The 14159-nt window shown below is 46.5% G+C and overlaps 1 protein-coding gene across 2 annotated transcripts; it reads left to right on the forward strand.

Annotated features, from left to right (window-relative positions):
* The first annotated feature begins 515 nt into the window (after positions 1 to 515).
* Cyp24a1 (cytochrome P450 family 24 subfamily A member 1) lies at positions 516 to 13859 on the forward strand. 2 transcript variants are annotated; one of them, XM_026391009.2, is made up of 11 exons: positions 516 to 773; positions 993 to 1183; positions 2340 to 2433; positions 4263 to 4359; positions 6710 to 6801; positions 7477 to 7588; positions 8804 to 8949; positions 11977 to 12143; positions 12884 to 12962; positions 13460 to 13657; positions 13749 to 13859. In XM_026391009.2, the coding sequence occupies exons 1-11, from the start codon at positions 516 to 518 to the stop codon at positions 13857 to 13859; spliced, it is 1545 nt and encodes a 514-aa protein (XP_026246794.1). The 2 variants fall into 2 exon arrangements, with proteins under 2 accessions (XP_026246794.1, XP_026246795.1); XM_026391010.2 differs by lacking the exon at positions 13460 to 13657.
* Positions 13860 to 14159: the final 300 nt, after the last annotated feature.

The raw sequence follows: 14159 nt of genomic DNA on the forward strand, positions 1-14159 counted from the left end.
CGCGTCCCGCGTCCCACTTCCCTTGGGGCCTGGCCAGCCCGGGCCCACTCCGCCCTACTCGGAGTGCTCATTGGCCACTCAGGGCCTGCCTGTCTCCATAAATACATGGTCCAGGGACTGGAGCATGGAGAGGCACTGCAGGAAACGACAGAGTCAACAGCATCCTTTTCACCCTTCTGGGCATACCCTTCTGTGGCTCCAGACCCTAGAAGTCAGACTTGCAGACCCAACCGCGGACCCACGGGGCTCCTTTCCTCTTCCAAGAGCCACCAAACCCCAGCAGCGCTCCTTCAGCCCCTGTCGCCAGCGCTACTCTGGCAGCTGCAACCCGAGGCTGCCGCATTTGCATTCTCTCCAAGGTCCCTTCTGCTCCCAGATCCTCCTCTACCCTCCTCTGTCACATCGGCTGGCCCTGAATTTCCCAGAATCGTCAAGCCCCCAGATCCCGCTAACAACTCTTAGCCTTGCGCTCCCCAGTGCTGCGTCCTCCCATGCCCCGCGTCTCCGCTGTTGCCATGAGCTCCCTCCTTGGCATGAGCCGCTCCCTTGCCGCCTTCGAGCAGGGGCTGCGCAGCCTGGGGCAGCCCCCCAGACGCATGACATCTAGGGCGTGTGCGCCCCGTCCACAGCGAGAGGTGCCCCTCTGTCCGCTGATGCCACGTGGTGAGACGCAGAACGCGGACACCCTGCCGGGTCCCACCAACTGGCCACTGCTGGGCAGTCTGCTGGAGATTCTTTGGAAAGGGGGCCTGAAGAAACAGCATGACACTCTGGTAAATATTTTGTCATGTCCCGATTCCCTTTTGCTCCCTGCCCTGCCCTGTTCTCCCAGTATCGCTTCAACCCCTCTGTAAGGCGCAAGGCCAGGGGCGCGTGGTGCGCTCGGTGCGCTCAGGTGCCCCGGTGCCCTGGTTTAGCTGCAGGAGTCATCAGCGTTCCTGGGGTTGTGGAGGATGCGCGCTGACTCCAAAGTTTCGCTCTGCCCGCTGCAGGTAGAGTACCACAAGAAGTATGGCAAAATTTTTCGGATGAAGCTGGGTTCCTTCGACTCAGTGCATCTGGGCTCCCCGTGCCTCTTGGAAGCGCTGTACCGCACCGAGAGCGCCTATCCCCAGCGGCTGGAGATCAAGCCGTGGAAGGCCTATCGCGACTACCGCAAGGAGGGCTACGGACTGCTGATCTTGTAAGTGCAGTGCGCAGAACGCAGACAGGTGGTTTGGTCTGAAGCGCCTGGAAGTTGGGAAGGGGCGGGAGTTAAGAGTTCCCTGGAGTGATGTATTTCTCATGCCGGACAAAACCAAAGCCCCTACTTGCAGGAAGTGCAATCCTGCGCAGCTGAATAGAATGGGTCCAGGAAAGAGGCAGCAGAGAGTACTTGCTCTCCTGCAGGTCAGCCTTCCCTCAAATGCAATGTCACACGAATTCTGGTGTTCCGATGATTCCAGAGAATAAGGCTCTGAAGTCAGTGTGCCAGACAAATAATTTACAAACAAAAGAACCCTTTAAAATTCCCTGATGTCCTCCCCCCCACCCTAAACTCAAAAGCTGGAAATTATCCTTTTTTTCCCACAGTGTCCTTTTCTGGAAAGGATCTGGGGTTAAGAGCTATGTCTCTGCAAGGGTGGATAAGGACAGGTGCCAAGGTCACATTCTAGAGAAATAAAAGCCACAGTATGATGTAGTTCCTCTGGTTTTTAACTGTGGACATTTAACAAGTAGCACTTTTCTTTAACCCCATATTGTAATGCCTAGAAGCTGTGTTTTTCAAGATACAGTTGGCATTGGAAACCTTGTTAAGACATGGGGCTTCCCAGGCTATGCAGTCAGCCTTGGGGCAAGTTCATAAGGTTAATGGACTTTTCACAACTCCAGTGACTCTCTGATTAGATGCTATCCTTTGGAGGCAATGGTAAACTTCTAAATTTGAGGGATTTTTTTTTCTATGGTTATTATGTACAAGCTGATGAGTTGAAAATGGATTTTTTTTTTCAAACAAACCCAAGTTGCTGGCTCAGGGACATCCATCAGTTGGCTCTTATTGGTGGAAATTGAGGCCCTCCGGCTCCCAGCCCCAGGTCCAGAAGGGCATACCCAAAGCCCTGAGCCCAACTCATCTGGGCTTCACCTTCCTGATACAGTCTTGGGCTAGGAGGAAAGGTTTCTGTTTTATCCTATAGTCAAACCAGCCCCGAATATTCTAATGCTAACATTTGGTGCGTATTTCTTGGCATGATTCTCAAGGTTCATTTGCTTTCATGGTTCATGAAGTTGTACCTGGAATTATTTCTACAATTCCCTTCTTTTCGTTGGCTCTAAATATAATCCTGCTCCTCTCCTAGGGAAGGAGAAGACTGGCAGAGGGTGCGGAGTGCCTTTCAAAAGAAACTAATGAAACCAGTGGAAATTATGAAGCTGGACAACAAAATCAATGAGGTTTGCAGACTGGGGCCGGCTTTCTGGGTCTCTTGGGGACAGAGGGATGTAAATGGAGCTTCAGTTCATACCTTTAAAGTGTAGAGGGAAAAGCATGCAATCTGGACAATTCCAGGGCTTTTTCTTTTTCTCTACTTCACTCTCCATCCTTCTTTTCCCCAATCCTCATTCCTTTCTCCCCCAAACCCTTTAAAAATAATACTGTAATGGAGAACCATCAGGAGCACAGACTTTGGTACTCACCAGGCTTGGATCTAAGCTCCAGACTTTCCCTCTCTGGCTATGGAATGTGGCTACGTCACTTTTCCTAAGACTCAGTTTCCCAATCTATATAATGGATGGTAACAGTTCCTACCCTACATGTTCACGGGAAGAATTAAATGAGATAGTGCTTGTAAAGGTCTTAGTTAGTGACATTTGAGCTGAGTTTTGCAGGATAAGTAGGCGTTTACAAGAAAAAGAAGGTGGAGAAAAGCATTCAAGCAGAGAGAACAATCTGAAAATGCAGGGATGGGAACATGCACTATGTTTAGAGAACAGCATTCAATGCACCTGGACGGAGGCTTTCCCTGGAGTGACTAGATAGGCAGGAGGCTTTAACAATGGTTTTATGCCCTGCTAAAGTATTTGGACAATATCCTTTAGCCAACAGGAGGCCAAAGGGGATTTTAAGTAATCTCTTGTTACTACTATAACCTTTGTATGTTTGTTTTAAACTGGACTTGGACCCAGACAGAATCATATAGATGAGAGATTGCAAACTTAGAAGTGTCCAGGAGCTGGATAATTAATACAGAATAGTAAGGCAGGTCCCGTAAAGAATTCAGCAAACAGAAGAGTGCATGCCCACATGCACGGACGGCTGCCACAGATCTAGCAAATTACTGCCACGTGGGAACACACAGCCAGTGTCACCTTGTAATAATAACCTCATCATTACTATTTTGACAAGTAGTAGAGAATCCATACATTTATGTGAAATCTCTTGATTCTTTAGTGGTAAAAAAAAAAATTCAAAATGCTTTTTAATACACGATGTGAGAACATCAGACATGTCCATTGATTACATTTGCAAGCTTTAGAGTCACATGTGCCTTCTTCCAGGGTCAAGCGTGGCAAGCAATCAGCTAAGTGTCCGTGGGCGAGTGACTTAGCTTCCCTAAAGAGCCTCCGTAACTGCAGTGCCTCCCGCCTCCCAGGCTGCTCTGTGGGTGAGCTGAGAGCACGCTCCGGGCAGTGGTTGGTACTTTACAGGCCTCCAACTATAAGGCATTCGTCACCAAAAATGTTGGTGTTTGAAATTGTCATGCAGAGAGCTTAGGTGACTGTCCAAGGATACTGGCCTATTTGGAGAGCACTGCATCCAGAATTTGCAGATTTGGTTCCAAGTTCAACATACTCAACAAAAACAACCAGCCAAAAAAAGAGACCATTTCTTGCCCAGATATGGAAGTGTGGAGTGCAGACCTCAGCACAGTCACGGCCTCACCGTCCTCAAGGTGATGTCCCTGCCAGGGACATGAGGCCGATTCCCTGCCTCATTCTGATGAGGAGAAATGCTTTTTTTTTTTTTTTTTTAATTGTCAGAATTACTTTTAGATCAAAAGTGGAATCTGAAGCTTTGGGGTGGCTTCAGGAAGGGCTCAGGAGATAACCATGGACAAGGTGGTGTGGCCTGGCAGCGTCCCAAGACCATCCTGTAATTAGTGCGGCTTTACAGAGACACCTGGGCAGAGAACACAGCATAGAGCAAACCCTTCGGCACCCTCAGCTTGAACCCTGTTTCCTTCCATGACTTTCACTGCTAGTCTCTCCTGGTTGCTCTCCAGGTGCTGGCGGATTTTATGGGAAGGATAGATGAGCTCTGTGATGGAAGAGGCTGCATGGAAGACCTGTACCGAGAGCTCAACAAATGGTCCTTTGAAAGTGAGTAGCGTCTGCAGTCTCCCCCGCTTAGTTTTGTAGGTGGTTTGGGGAATAAAATCTCACTCCGGTGACAATCAGAGGTGTCTCCGGTAAGGAGACAGCCCCATCCTGAAGGAAGGGAACTGGCAAGTCCCTGGGGTATCTGCATGTGAGTGTTCCCACAGTGGAGCCAGGAGGTGCAAATGCCCTGAGGCAGAAGCATGCACACTCACAGGGTGTCTGAGAAACTTCCAGAATGCTGATGCGAATGAGTTGTGTTGAGGAGGGTGGGGAGGCTGTGGAAACCAAAAAGGCAGGAAGAAGAGGAGGCTCCGGGTCACCAGAGCCAGTAGGTCCTGGGGAGAATCTGCTCCTCTATCAGGTTCAGAGGGGGAGCCGCTGAGGGTTTCCCCAAAGAGGGGGACAGGCGCTCTTTCCTTTAGTTTCAGCCTGGGAATTCAGGGGGGAGCCCTACCTTGATGAGCTCGCTGCCGTGGGGTTGCAGCAGGGGGGCTGAGGAAGGTCGGGGCTGTGGGAGAAGCCATGAGGGCTCCCTAGGCCAGCCTTGGGCAGGTGACACTCCTCCAGCTGAGACCTGATGGAGAGCTGGGATTGACCAGGTGTAAAGTGAGGGAAGGAGGCATGTTCCAGCCTAAGGAGTGCTGTGTGGAAGGGACAGAAAGGCGTCCTGGAAGCTGTAGTGTGTTCTGTGGAGAGGAATGCAGGAGGACAGGGGACCGGGGAGGACAGTGGCCGCTCTGGAGGCCTTATAGACGGGATGGGATGGGATGGGACGGGATGGGACAGGACGGGAGGTTGGAGCTGAGCCTAGAGCAGCCGGGAGCCACAGTAGAGTGGCTTTCCCAGGGGGTGGCTTTGTCAGATTTGCTGGATCCTTCTGGCCGCTGAAGGGAGGGTTCCACAGGGATCCCCCAAGTGGAGGCTCTTGTAGACCTGTCTCCGTCTTCAGATCAACCGCCTTTCAAGTTCCAGACCTGTCGCCTCAGCACCCTAGAAAGCTTTATGCAAGAAAGACATCCACAGCATAAGGGAAAGAGGAGTAAAAGCAAAGACTGTCAGAGAGACATGACGTGAATGTTTGGCAAACTGACCCCTAGAAGTACCCAGATTGAGGACTTTCCAAGGCATTTAGTTGCCCGCTAAAGAAAACTGGACTGAGGTGGATTAAATTCACACCTGGATCCTGAGAAGCCTGGAGGAAGGAGACCCTCAGCTGCACGGTGCAGCCCTATGCTGAAGGCTGAGCATCCTCCTCCTCCTCCTCCTCCTCCTCCTCCTCCTCCTCCTCCTCCTCCTCCTACTGCTGGTTGGCTGGTGGCAAAATGAAAGGCTCTCCTCAACCAGGGGAGTTTGGAAAGTAAGATGTGGTTGGAAACCCGTGGCTCTGCTCTGACTAGTCTTGCGGATCCTGCTTCTCAGGTGGAGGACTTGAGGCCAGTCGTTCACCTGCTTGACCCAGGTTGTAAATGGAGAGCGGATTACCCACCTATCAGGCAGCAACAGTAGTGATCCTGGATCATAAAAGAAAACAGTTAAGAAGACAATATTTAGGACAATGAGGGAAATTTTAAAATGGGCATATGGGTATATTATGGAATGGGTAATGTTCTCAGGGTATTAGTGACTTTGTGGTTACATAGGAAAATGTATTTATTCTTAGAAGATATCTGCTAAATTATTTAATTTTGAAGTATCTAAAAGGTCAAAAATAACTTTCAGCACACGGAGACACACAGAGAATTAATGTATACATTGGCCCCAGGAGAAAGTCACTATGTTCTCTGTTCCGAGCTCAGAGAACATAGGTATTGATTATACTAATCTTTCAATTTTTCTGTATCTAAAACTTTTGAAATGGAGTTGGGAATTTTATTTTTAAAAATACTGTGCCTAAATAAAATAACTAAATGGGGAAAAGTCAACAAAGCACTGGCTCAGGACTAGCAGGTACCAGCTGCTCAGCTGGTCCATGGCCTTCCCTTGGCCATGTGGGGCAGCAGAATCCAATAAACAGCTCAGCAACCCAGCTGAGCTGGAGGCAGAGCAGAGCTGGCACCTGACACCACCTTTGCCTTACATCTTCAGGTGACCTTCGAGACCCAGACTAAGGGGGTGGCTCGTTGTGCTGGAAACGATTTCTAGAAAGGGAGGAGAGTGCTTACGCCCTTTCTCTCAGACCATTTGCTTTCCCTTACTGTTCTTGGACTTCTGAGTCATTGGATTTTTTTCTTTTTCTTCTTAGCAAAAACATAATTTTGTGAGACACAGAATCAAGTCTTTAAGAGCCAGCTAATCATAAACGCCAGTGTGGCTGAGCTTCTGTAACCGTCATGATTATTTTAAATAATAGGTATCTGCCTCGTGTTATATGGGAAGAGATTTGGGCTCCTTCAGAAGAACGCTGGGGAAGACGCCCTGAACTTCATCGAGGCCATCAAAACAGTAAGCAGCCCTTGCATGAGGACAGCTCACAGGACAGAGTGGCCTCAAGGTTCATGTGCATGCACTGTCTCCCAACAGTGGCATATACCAAGGCTTTATTTCAAGTTAGCTTATTTACCTTGATGTGGATAATGTATTTTGATATAGTATGTGCATGGGTGCACATGTCATTTAGAAGCGTGTTAAACCCATTATTGCTTTGTTTACACAAGGTCATTTTAGCAAAATAAAAATTGACCTTATACCTATTTTTGGTATTCCCATTAATGTTCGGTTCAGGAAAAAAAAAATTTAAAGTGCCTGAAATTTTTCAGATTTTAAATTTTTGAATGGTTTAGGTATGTGTGGATGCAGGAGAATTTGATTTGGAATGAATGGCCAAGTTTAGGAAATTATTTGAAATTGAAGTGAATATGAAAGTTACGGTTTTATATGGTTTTTTTAATTGGGTCATAGGACCTAGCACCTTTTATTAAACAACACAGTGGAAAGTCACCCCAAGATTGCTTTTGATGTTCCACGGGAGGTGGGGGCGTGGGCATTGTGCCTGGGATGGGTGTGAGAGAGCGGGGCACCTTTGAATTCCTGCTTTCGGAGTGGCACAGGGTGCGTGGCTTGGAGCAACCTCCAGGGGGAGGAGAATTTGGAATGAAGAGGTGCTCCTGTTTCTCACAGATGATGAGCACTTTTGGGAGGATGATGGTCACGCCGGTCGAGCTGCACAGGAGCCTCAACACCAAGGTCTGGCAGGCCCACACGCTGGCCTGGGACACCATCTTCAAATCAGGTACGAGGACTGCCCTTCACCTTGGGCCCACCAAGCCCCAGCTGGGGAAGGGTTGGAATGGCCTTCCTGGGTCAGCCACCTTGACCTCTCTGTGGAGTCACCCCTCCTGATTCCTTTAAGCTTTGCAAACACACAAGTGTAGATGAATCTCAGGGAAAGGCAAGAGGTGGCTTTCTACAGTCTTCTTTGGGAACTGAAAGTGGCTAAAAGAAGAGCTTTGGAGTCAGAGGCCCCTGGGTGCCCTGTGCATGGCAGCTTGGCCAAAGTGCTGCCTCCGTGTCATCCTGTGTTGCCTGGTCTCTTAAATGAGCCAAATACTGCTAAAACCTACCTCCATGCAGCCATTCTGAGCCTGACACAAAGGACATGAAGACCTAGCATGTCACAGTACCTCAGTGGGTAGGGCTTTGCCATTTCTGCTACACAATGGAAGGAATATTTGGTGCTAGGTTCAGGCACACACATTTCATCCTTATAACTAACCTTCGTGATAGGTCCTTTATGAGCCCCAACTGATGTGCCTGAGATACTTCCCAAGACTACATGTGAGGTTCTGGCAAAACCAGGGTTTGGAGCTGGGCAGAAGGGCTTCAGGATTTAAGCCCTCTGCTCATTTGTGACTCCTGTCACTTTGCTCATCGTCACTGTTAGTCTGGGGCTGCTTGCACACTGGATCAAAGGGAGGGAGACCGGTACCTAGGATGTATTTTATGTTTTCCATTGTTACCAACAGGCACAGGCACTGTATTTTCATGTATGGGGTCTATATGCCCGTGTGTGTGTGTGTGTGTGTGTGTGTGTGTGTGTGTTTAGTAATATTGGGTCCAAAATTCTGATTCTGAATAGGAACCCGACTCCCACTTCCTCACCTGCTGATCTCTCCTGGGTTCTGAGCTCTTGCTATTCAAAATGTGGCCACAGAACAGCGGCATCTGCATCATAGGAGCCTGTGAGAAATGCAGACTTCCAGGCCCCCACCCCTGATTGGGTCTGAGTTTGAAGAAGGTGCCTGAGGCATCTTGAGCCACTTTGCTCATGTGGGCATTGAGATATTCTTGCCAGCCTAACAGGAAGGCAGTATGAGCTTATTTAGCAAATTTTCAGCATGAAAAGACTCTCCAGGTTTTGCAAGGATTTGTTGTGAGATTCCCTCTGGTTCTTTCCTCATCCTAATATTAAACTGTCTTTTTTTTTTTCCTCTCTCTTCTCTAATAGTCAAGTCCTGTGTCAACAGCCGGTTGGAGAAATACTCTCAGCAGCCTGGTGCTGATTTCCTCTGTGATATTTACCAGCACAGTCAGCTCTCTAGGAAGGAACTCTACGCGGCCGTCACAGAGCTCCAGCTGGCTGCTGTAGAAACGGTAAGGCGGGCTGGGGTCTGGTCTGCCAAACGCACAGTCTGTGCAGGTGTTTTCCTCAAGAATTTGAGGTAGTCTTTCAACTCACTCCTTCCACCAAGATTAACTGAGCATCAGCTTAGCGAAGCTCCAAAGTCTTGCACTTGATGGTGCAGGGAGACGAAAGGTATAGCTGCAAGCATATGGCGGAGACATCATTGCTCCAGTGACAGAAATCAGAATAGGATCTGGTCATGGCCATGACAAACACGCAAACTACTACAGGGATTTGGAAGCAGTAAAGTTTCATGTCCTGGCAAGAAAAGTTAGATTTTTAAAGTTGGATTATTTTAGGTCATTGCATATGTTACTCCAAAGTGCTTGCCCATGGCAGGTGATATGTATTGTAAAAATATTAAAATGCCATGCTCTAGGTCAATAATGCTTTTCCTGCTTGGAAGTTTGGACATAGTTAGTTTGAGACAGCGTGATTCTAATTGAAATAAGCAGATTTATTTCAATCCAGCATGGCTTATACTCATAGTAGATACTCCATATAGTCCAGTTCCAAATGCAAATACTGGCAAATGCACATAGGTGTGTTTGGTTGTCTTTGAGTCATGAGAGTGATGCATATTGATATTCCTCATAAATCCAACAGTGCACACACCTTAAAGTGTCTCAGAAGGCAAGCCAGCTTGCTGGTTTCCCCTTTTTCTTTATTCCTAGTGTTTCTTGTGCACAGAAAGAGGAGGGTTTTCTCCAACCAGAGATCACATCCTTCTCATTTTTCCTCTGCCCGAGTGGCTGACAAAGGCAAAAATTCATTGTATCTCATTTTCCTATTGAATCACAAACCCTAAAAGTTTTCTTAGAGTGATAGAATTAAAATTTCCATTCCTTTTTTATTTTTTTCAACTGTTAAGCTCTGTAAGGGCAGTGACTGAGTGCATTCCTGTACAAAACAGAGGCTGGTGTGTACTAGGTGGCCAGTAAATGCTTAAGGAATAAATGAAAGAAACCAGGTATTATAGAGTGTCTTCTGTGTGCCAGGGACCACTGCGGGTCCTTGAGACACCATCATGAACCAGAGGCGAAGTCCTCGGCCTCAGGGAACACATATGCTGGTGGGAAGACAGACAGCAGACATGCAATCAAACAGATACGATCATTTCAATTAGTGTCATGTGCCACAGAGGAAGTCATCAGAAGGATATTGAGAGATGGAAGTGGGGCTAGGGGTCCCTCTCTGAGGAAATAATACCAGAGTTGATTCTGGAATGAAGAGAAGGATCCAGCTGTTCGGAAACCTGGTGAAAGAGCACTTCAGGGAGGGAAGGATAGCACATGCAAAGGCCCTGTGGAGGAAAGAGGGTTGAAGCTAGAGAACGAGCAAATGTGATAGGAGTTGAAACTGGAGGTTGCAAGGCCTCATGAGCCTTGGTAAGGCCTTTGTGTTTCATTAGGCCCCACGAGGAGAAGCTCTTGGAACATTTTAGGCAAAGGAGTCACCTGTCCAATTTTTGTTTTGACAAGCGGACTCTGGCTGGTGGGTGGAGAAGGAACTTAGTGCAGGGAGAGTAGAAGCAGGACAGTTAAGGAGATGGGCCTCCTCCCGAGGTCAAGCCGGGATAGCCTGTGCCCTTGAGGTTTCCCAGCCCACTTCCTCTCTGCGTCTTTTTTAACAAGCTCAGTTGGTGTCACGCGGCTCGGGGGAGCTCCATTTGGTACTTGTGGTGAAGAACCGACTGATATGGTTATACACGATCTCCATTTCTTTTTTAGTCTCAGCTGTTCTGAAAGTCACATTTGGAGAATCAGAAAACTTTGAGTGCCTCTAATTTGGTGGCTACACCCTCTTCCTGTTTTGTAAATTGGACTCTTATAATAATGCCACCACGGGTTTATTTGCAGCTGAGGCCACCGGTCCTTTGACATGCAGAAGCCTACTTTGGAGGCATCTTCTTCCAAAAATAATAAATAGCCACAGGCTCTGAGTTGCCTTGCACTTTGCTCATCTAAGTGAGTGGCAGATGGCACTTGGCGACAGCGTCTTCGAGTCTGGGGAGGGACGGACACTGTGACCATTTTTAGGGGACTATTTAGCTTAAATTAGCTAAGGCCTAAAAAACAAACATGTGTGCCCACTGGTGGCGGCTATTATGTAGCTAAAAGCTGTAATGGCTGGTTGCACCAATGTGCCCAAGGAGGTCCTAGAATGGGCCAAGGGGACCAGGTCCTCCTGTACCCTCAGCTCAGCGCTAGCATTTCCTCTTTGCTGTTGGCATCCCCCTATGAGGGCTCTTTGCATGTGGCTGAAACTTTGAGAATGCCTTTTCATTTCCATGGTAATTTCTCAGGGTGTGGCCCAAAGAATTTTAAAGTTTCAGAAATACTCACTTCTTGTGCATTTGCACTGAAAAAAAAAATAGAAATTTAAGCCTCTTAGGAGTAGCACTTCAAGGATCTCTGACCTGCTCTCTTTACTCAATTTTTACATCAATTTATTTTTTACCTTAAGCAATTTTAGTTAAACTTTTTTTATTTTAAGATCATCATAGATTCACATTTGATTCTAAGAAAAAGAATAGAGATTCATTCCTTGTATCCTTCATCCAGTGTCCCCCAGGGGTAACATCCTGCCGTTAGGATGTTAATGATGTAAAACATCATTACAACCTACACGTCAGCACAGTCAGCACCGATATAATCTACCAACTGATTCTCATTCCACCAGTTTGATATACATTTATCTGTGTTTAAGCAATTATTGGATCCAACTATATTCTAAATGTCCTGATGCAGCTGGTTAATTAAAGGATTCTATTTGATTCCCTCAGCAAATAAGCTATCCTGAATTGATACGTTTCACAAAATAAATCTGACTTTCCAAATATTGGGTTTGTTTAAGGCACAGCAAATAAGAACATGTGAAAAAAAATCACTAACATATTTGCAGAGCAAGGCAGTAGGCATCACCTTTGTTTAGCTCATAGTAGTTTAAGGCAGTTTATTTATATAAATTCAGTTTTGTGTCTTTTTGGGTTTCAGACAGCAAACAGCTTGATGTGGATTCTCTATAACTTATCCCGTAATCCCCAAGTGCAACAAAAACTTCTTAAAGAAATTCAAAGTGTATTGCCTAAGAATCAAACGCCACGGGCCAGAGATCTGCAGAATATGCCGTATTTAAAGGCCTGTCTGAAAGAATCTATGAGGTATGAATAAGCCAATATAAATATGTTGGAATACTGTTCTCTTAAATACTTAACAAAGGTAGCCCTCTCATAGATAGCTACCCTTAATGATTATAAACATTTCTCAAACTTGGAAGAAGAGTCTTGGGACCACATTTCTTTTCTGTCATATATTCCCTAAGTCATTAGGGAAATGCCATTAAATTCTGAATGTCAGTCCTCCCCTTTAAAGGAATGACCCCACCAATAGATGCTCTGAACACTGAGGAAGACCAGTGCATGATGCAGATCCCGAGGCGACTCCTTGGCAGGAGACCATGTTATTAACTAACAAGACACAGCCACCTTCATTTCTGAGCCCCTCGTGTAAAATGTTCTTTGAAAATTCTTTTTACCTACTTTCTGGAAAACAAAACTCACAACATCTTCAAAGTAGAAGGAAATATTATGAAAAGAATGGTAGATGGGAGAAATATAGAACAAACATCAGACTTCAGGGTGAAACACAAAACACCTACACAGTGGAGTCTGGGATGAGACAGGAAAACCACTGTTAGCAGTTACTAGTTAGCCTGGCACTAGGGATTGTGACAATACAATATGACAAGAAAAAGCAACAGGGGAGATGAATATTGGGAAGACAGGACTTTATGAAGGGCTACCCCAGTTTTGAGCATGTACTTAATCTGATCTCCATTCCCACTGACATTTTGAACAGAATTTGGTCAGTGCCACCTTTACAATTGATTTTCTGTTTTCAGGCTTACCCCAAGTGTACCATTTACAACTCGGACTCTTGACAAGGCAACAGTCCTGGGTGAATATGTTTTACCCAAAGGAGTAAGTAGAACTTGTGTATTCTGTACCTTACAAAACTTTGAAAGATATGCTTTCCAAACATTCAACAGATCTCTCTGAAACTTTTTGCCAAGACAGCATTTGTTTGGGAAATCCATAGCAGGAAGCATTATAATTCACATTTATGTAGCACAGAATTAGGGAGCATGCCTATGGAAATAGAGACCTGAATCTAATTCCACTTTTATCTGTGTGTTCTTGAGTGAGTCACATAACATCTGTGACCCTCAACTTCCTCATCTGTAAAATGGGAGAAAATAAAATCAGCCATATGGGGTTGTTCCAAGAATAGGAAGTAAAAATGCTGAATTTCTGTGCCTATTCATTACTTGGCACATTTTAAGCATGAATCGTTCTTTGGCAATCCTTTTTCTTATGGGCTATTTTACATGGGTAAAGATGATCACTTTTTTAAGTTTTTCCATTAAAACATTCTTTTCTAGTTATTTAAAATGCTGCCCCCCTCCCCATGTTTTTAGACAGTGCTGATGCTGAATACCCAGGTGCTGGGGTCCAATGAAGACAATTTTGAGGATTCAAGTCAGTTTAGACCTGAACGTTGGCTTCAGGAGAAGAAAAAGATTAATCCTTTTGCGCATCTTCCATTTGGCCTTGGGAAAAGGATGTGCATTGGCCGCCGTTTGGCTGAGCTCCAGCTCCACTTAGCTCTCTGCTGGGTAAGTTTCTTGCTGGATCTCTGCAGCCACGTGACTCCACAGGCAGGAGAAGGGAAGGGTAATTCTGCTTTTTTGTACACATATGTTCTAGATCGTCCGCAAATATGACATCGTGGCCACAGACACGGAGCCTGTTGAGATGCTGCACCTGGGTATCCTGGTGCCCAGCCGGCAGCTCCCCATTGCATTCCGCCAGCGGTAAGAACTCAGGTGAGCATCTGGGCATCCATGCTCTCTGCAAGGTGCTGCAAATGACCAAGCTGAGCCCTGAAGTCAGCCTGGCTTGGGTTTGAGTTCTGCCCACCACTGACTCACAGGGCAATTTGGAGCAGCTACTTAAGCCCTCTCCCTCTGTTTCCTTCCCCACCCCACCCCCCTTTTTTAAAATTTGAGAGTAGGGACCAGAATAGTATCTCTGGCAGAAAATTGATATGAATACAAAAATCTTAGCCCAGACAGACCTGGGTGTCAAATAAGTGCTCAGTGAATGCTAGCTGCTCTT

This window comes from Urocitellus parryii, chromosome 6, assembly GCF_045843805.1.
Source record: "Urocitellus parryii isolate mUroPar1 chromosome 6, mUroPar1.hap1, whole genome shotgun sequence".
Taxonomy (NCBI): Eukaryota; Metazoa; Chordata; class Mammalia; order Rodentia; family Sciuridae; genus Urocitellus; species Urocitellus parryii.

What these genes read in the sequence shown, in the direction of transcription:
- Cyp24a1 (XM_026391009.2), top strand. Translation starts at nt 516, where the DNA reads ATGAGCTCCCTCCTTGGCATGAGCCGCTCCCTTGCCGCCTTCGAGCAG. An exon ending in GGCTACGGACTGCTGATCTT is followed by an intron (nt 1,184 to 2,339) that starts GTAAGTGCAGTG and finishes CTCCTCTCCTAG; the next exon opens with GGAAGGAGAAGACTGGCAGA. An exon ending in TGGACAACAAAATCAATGAG is followed by an intron (nt 2,434 to 4,262) that starts GTTTGCAGACTG and finishes GTTGCTCTCCAG; the next exon opens with GTGCTGGCGGATTTTATGGG.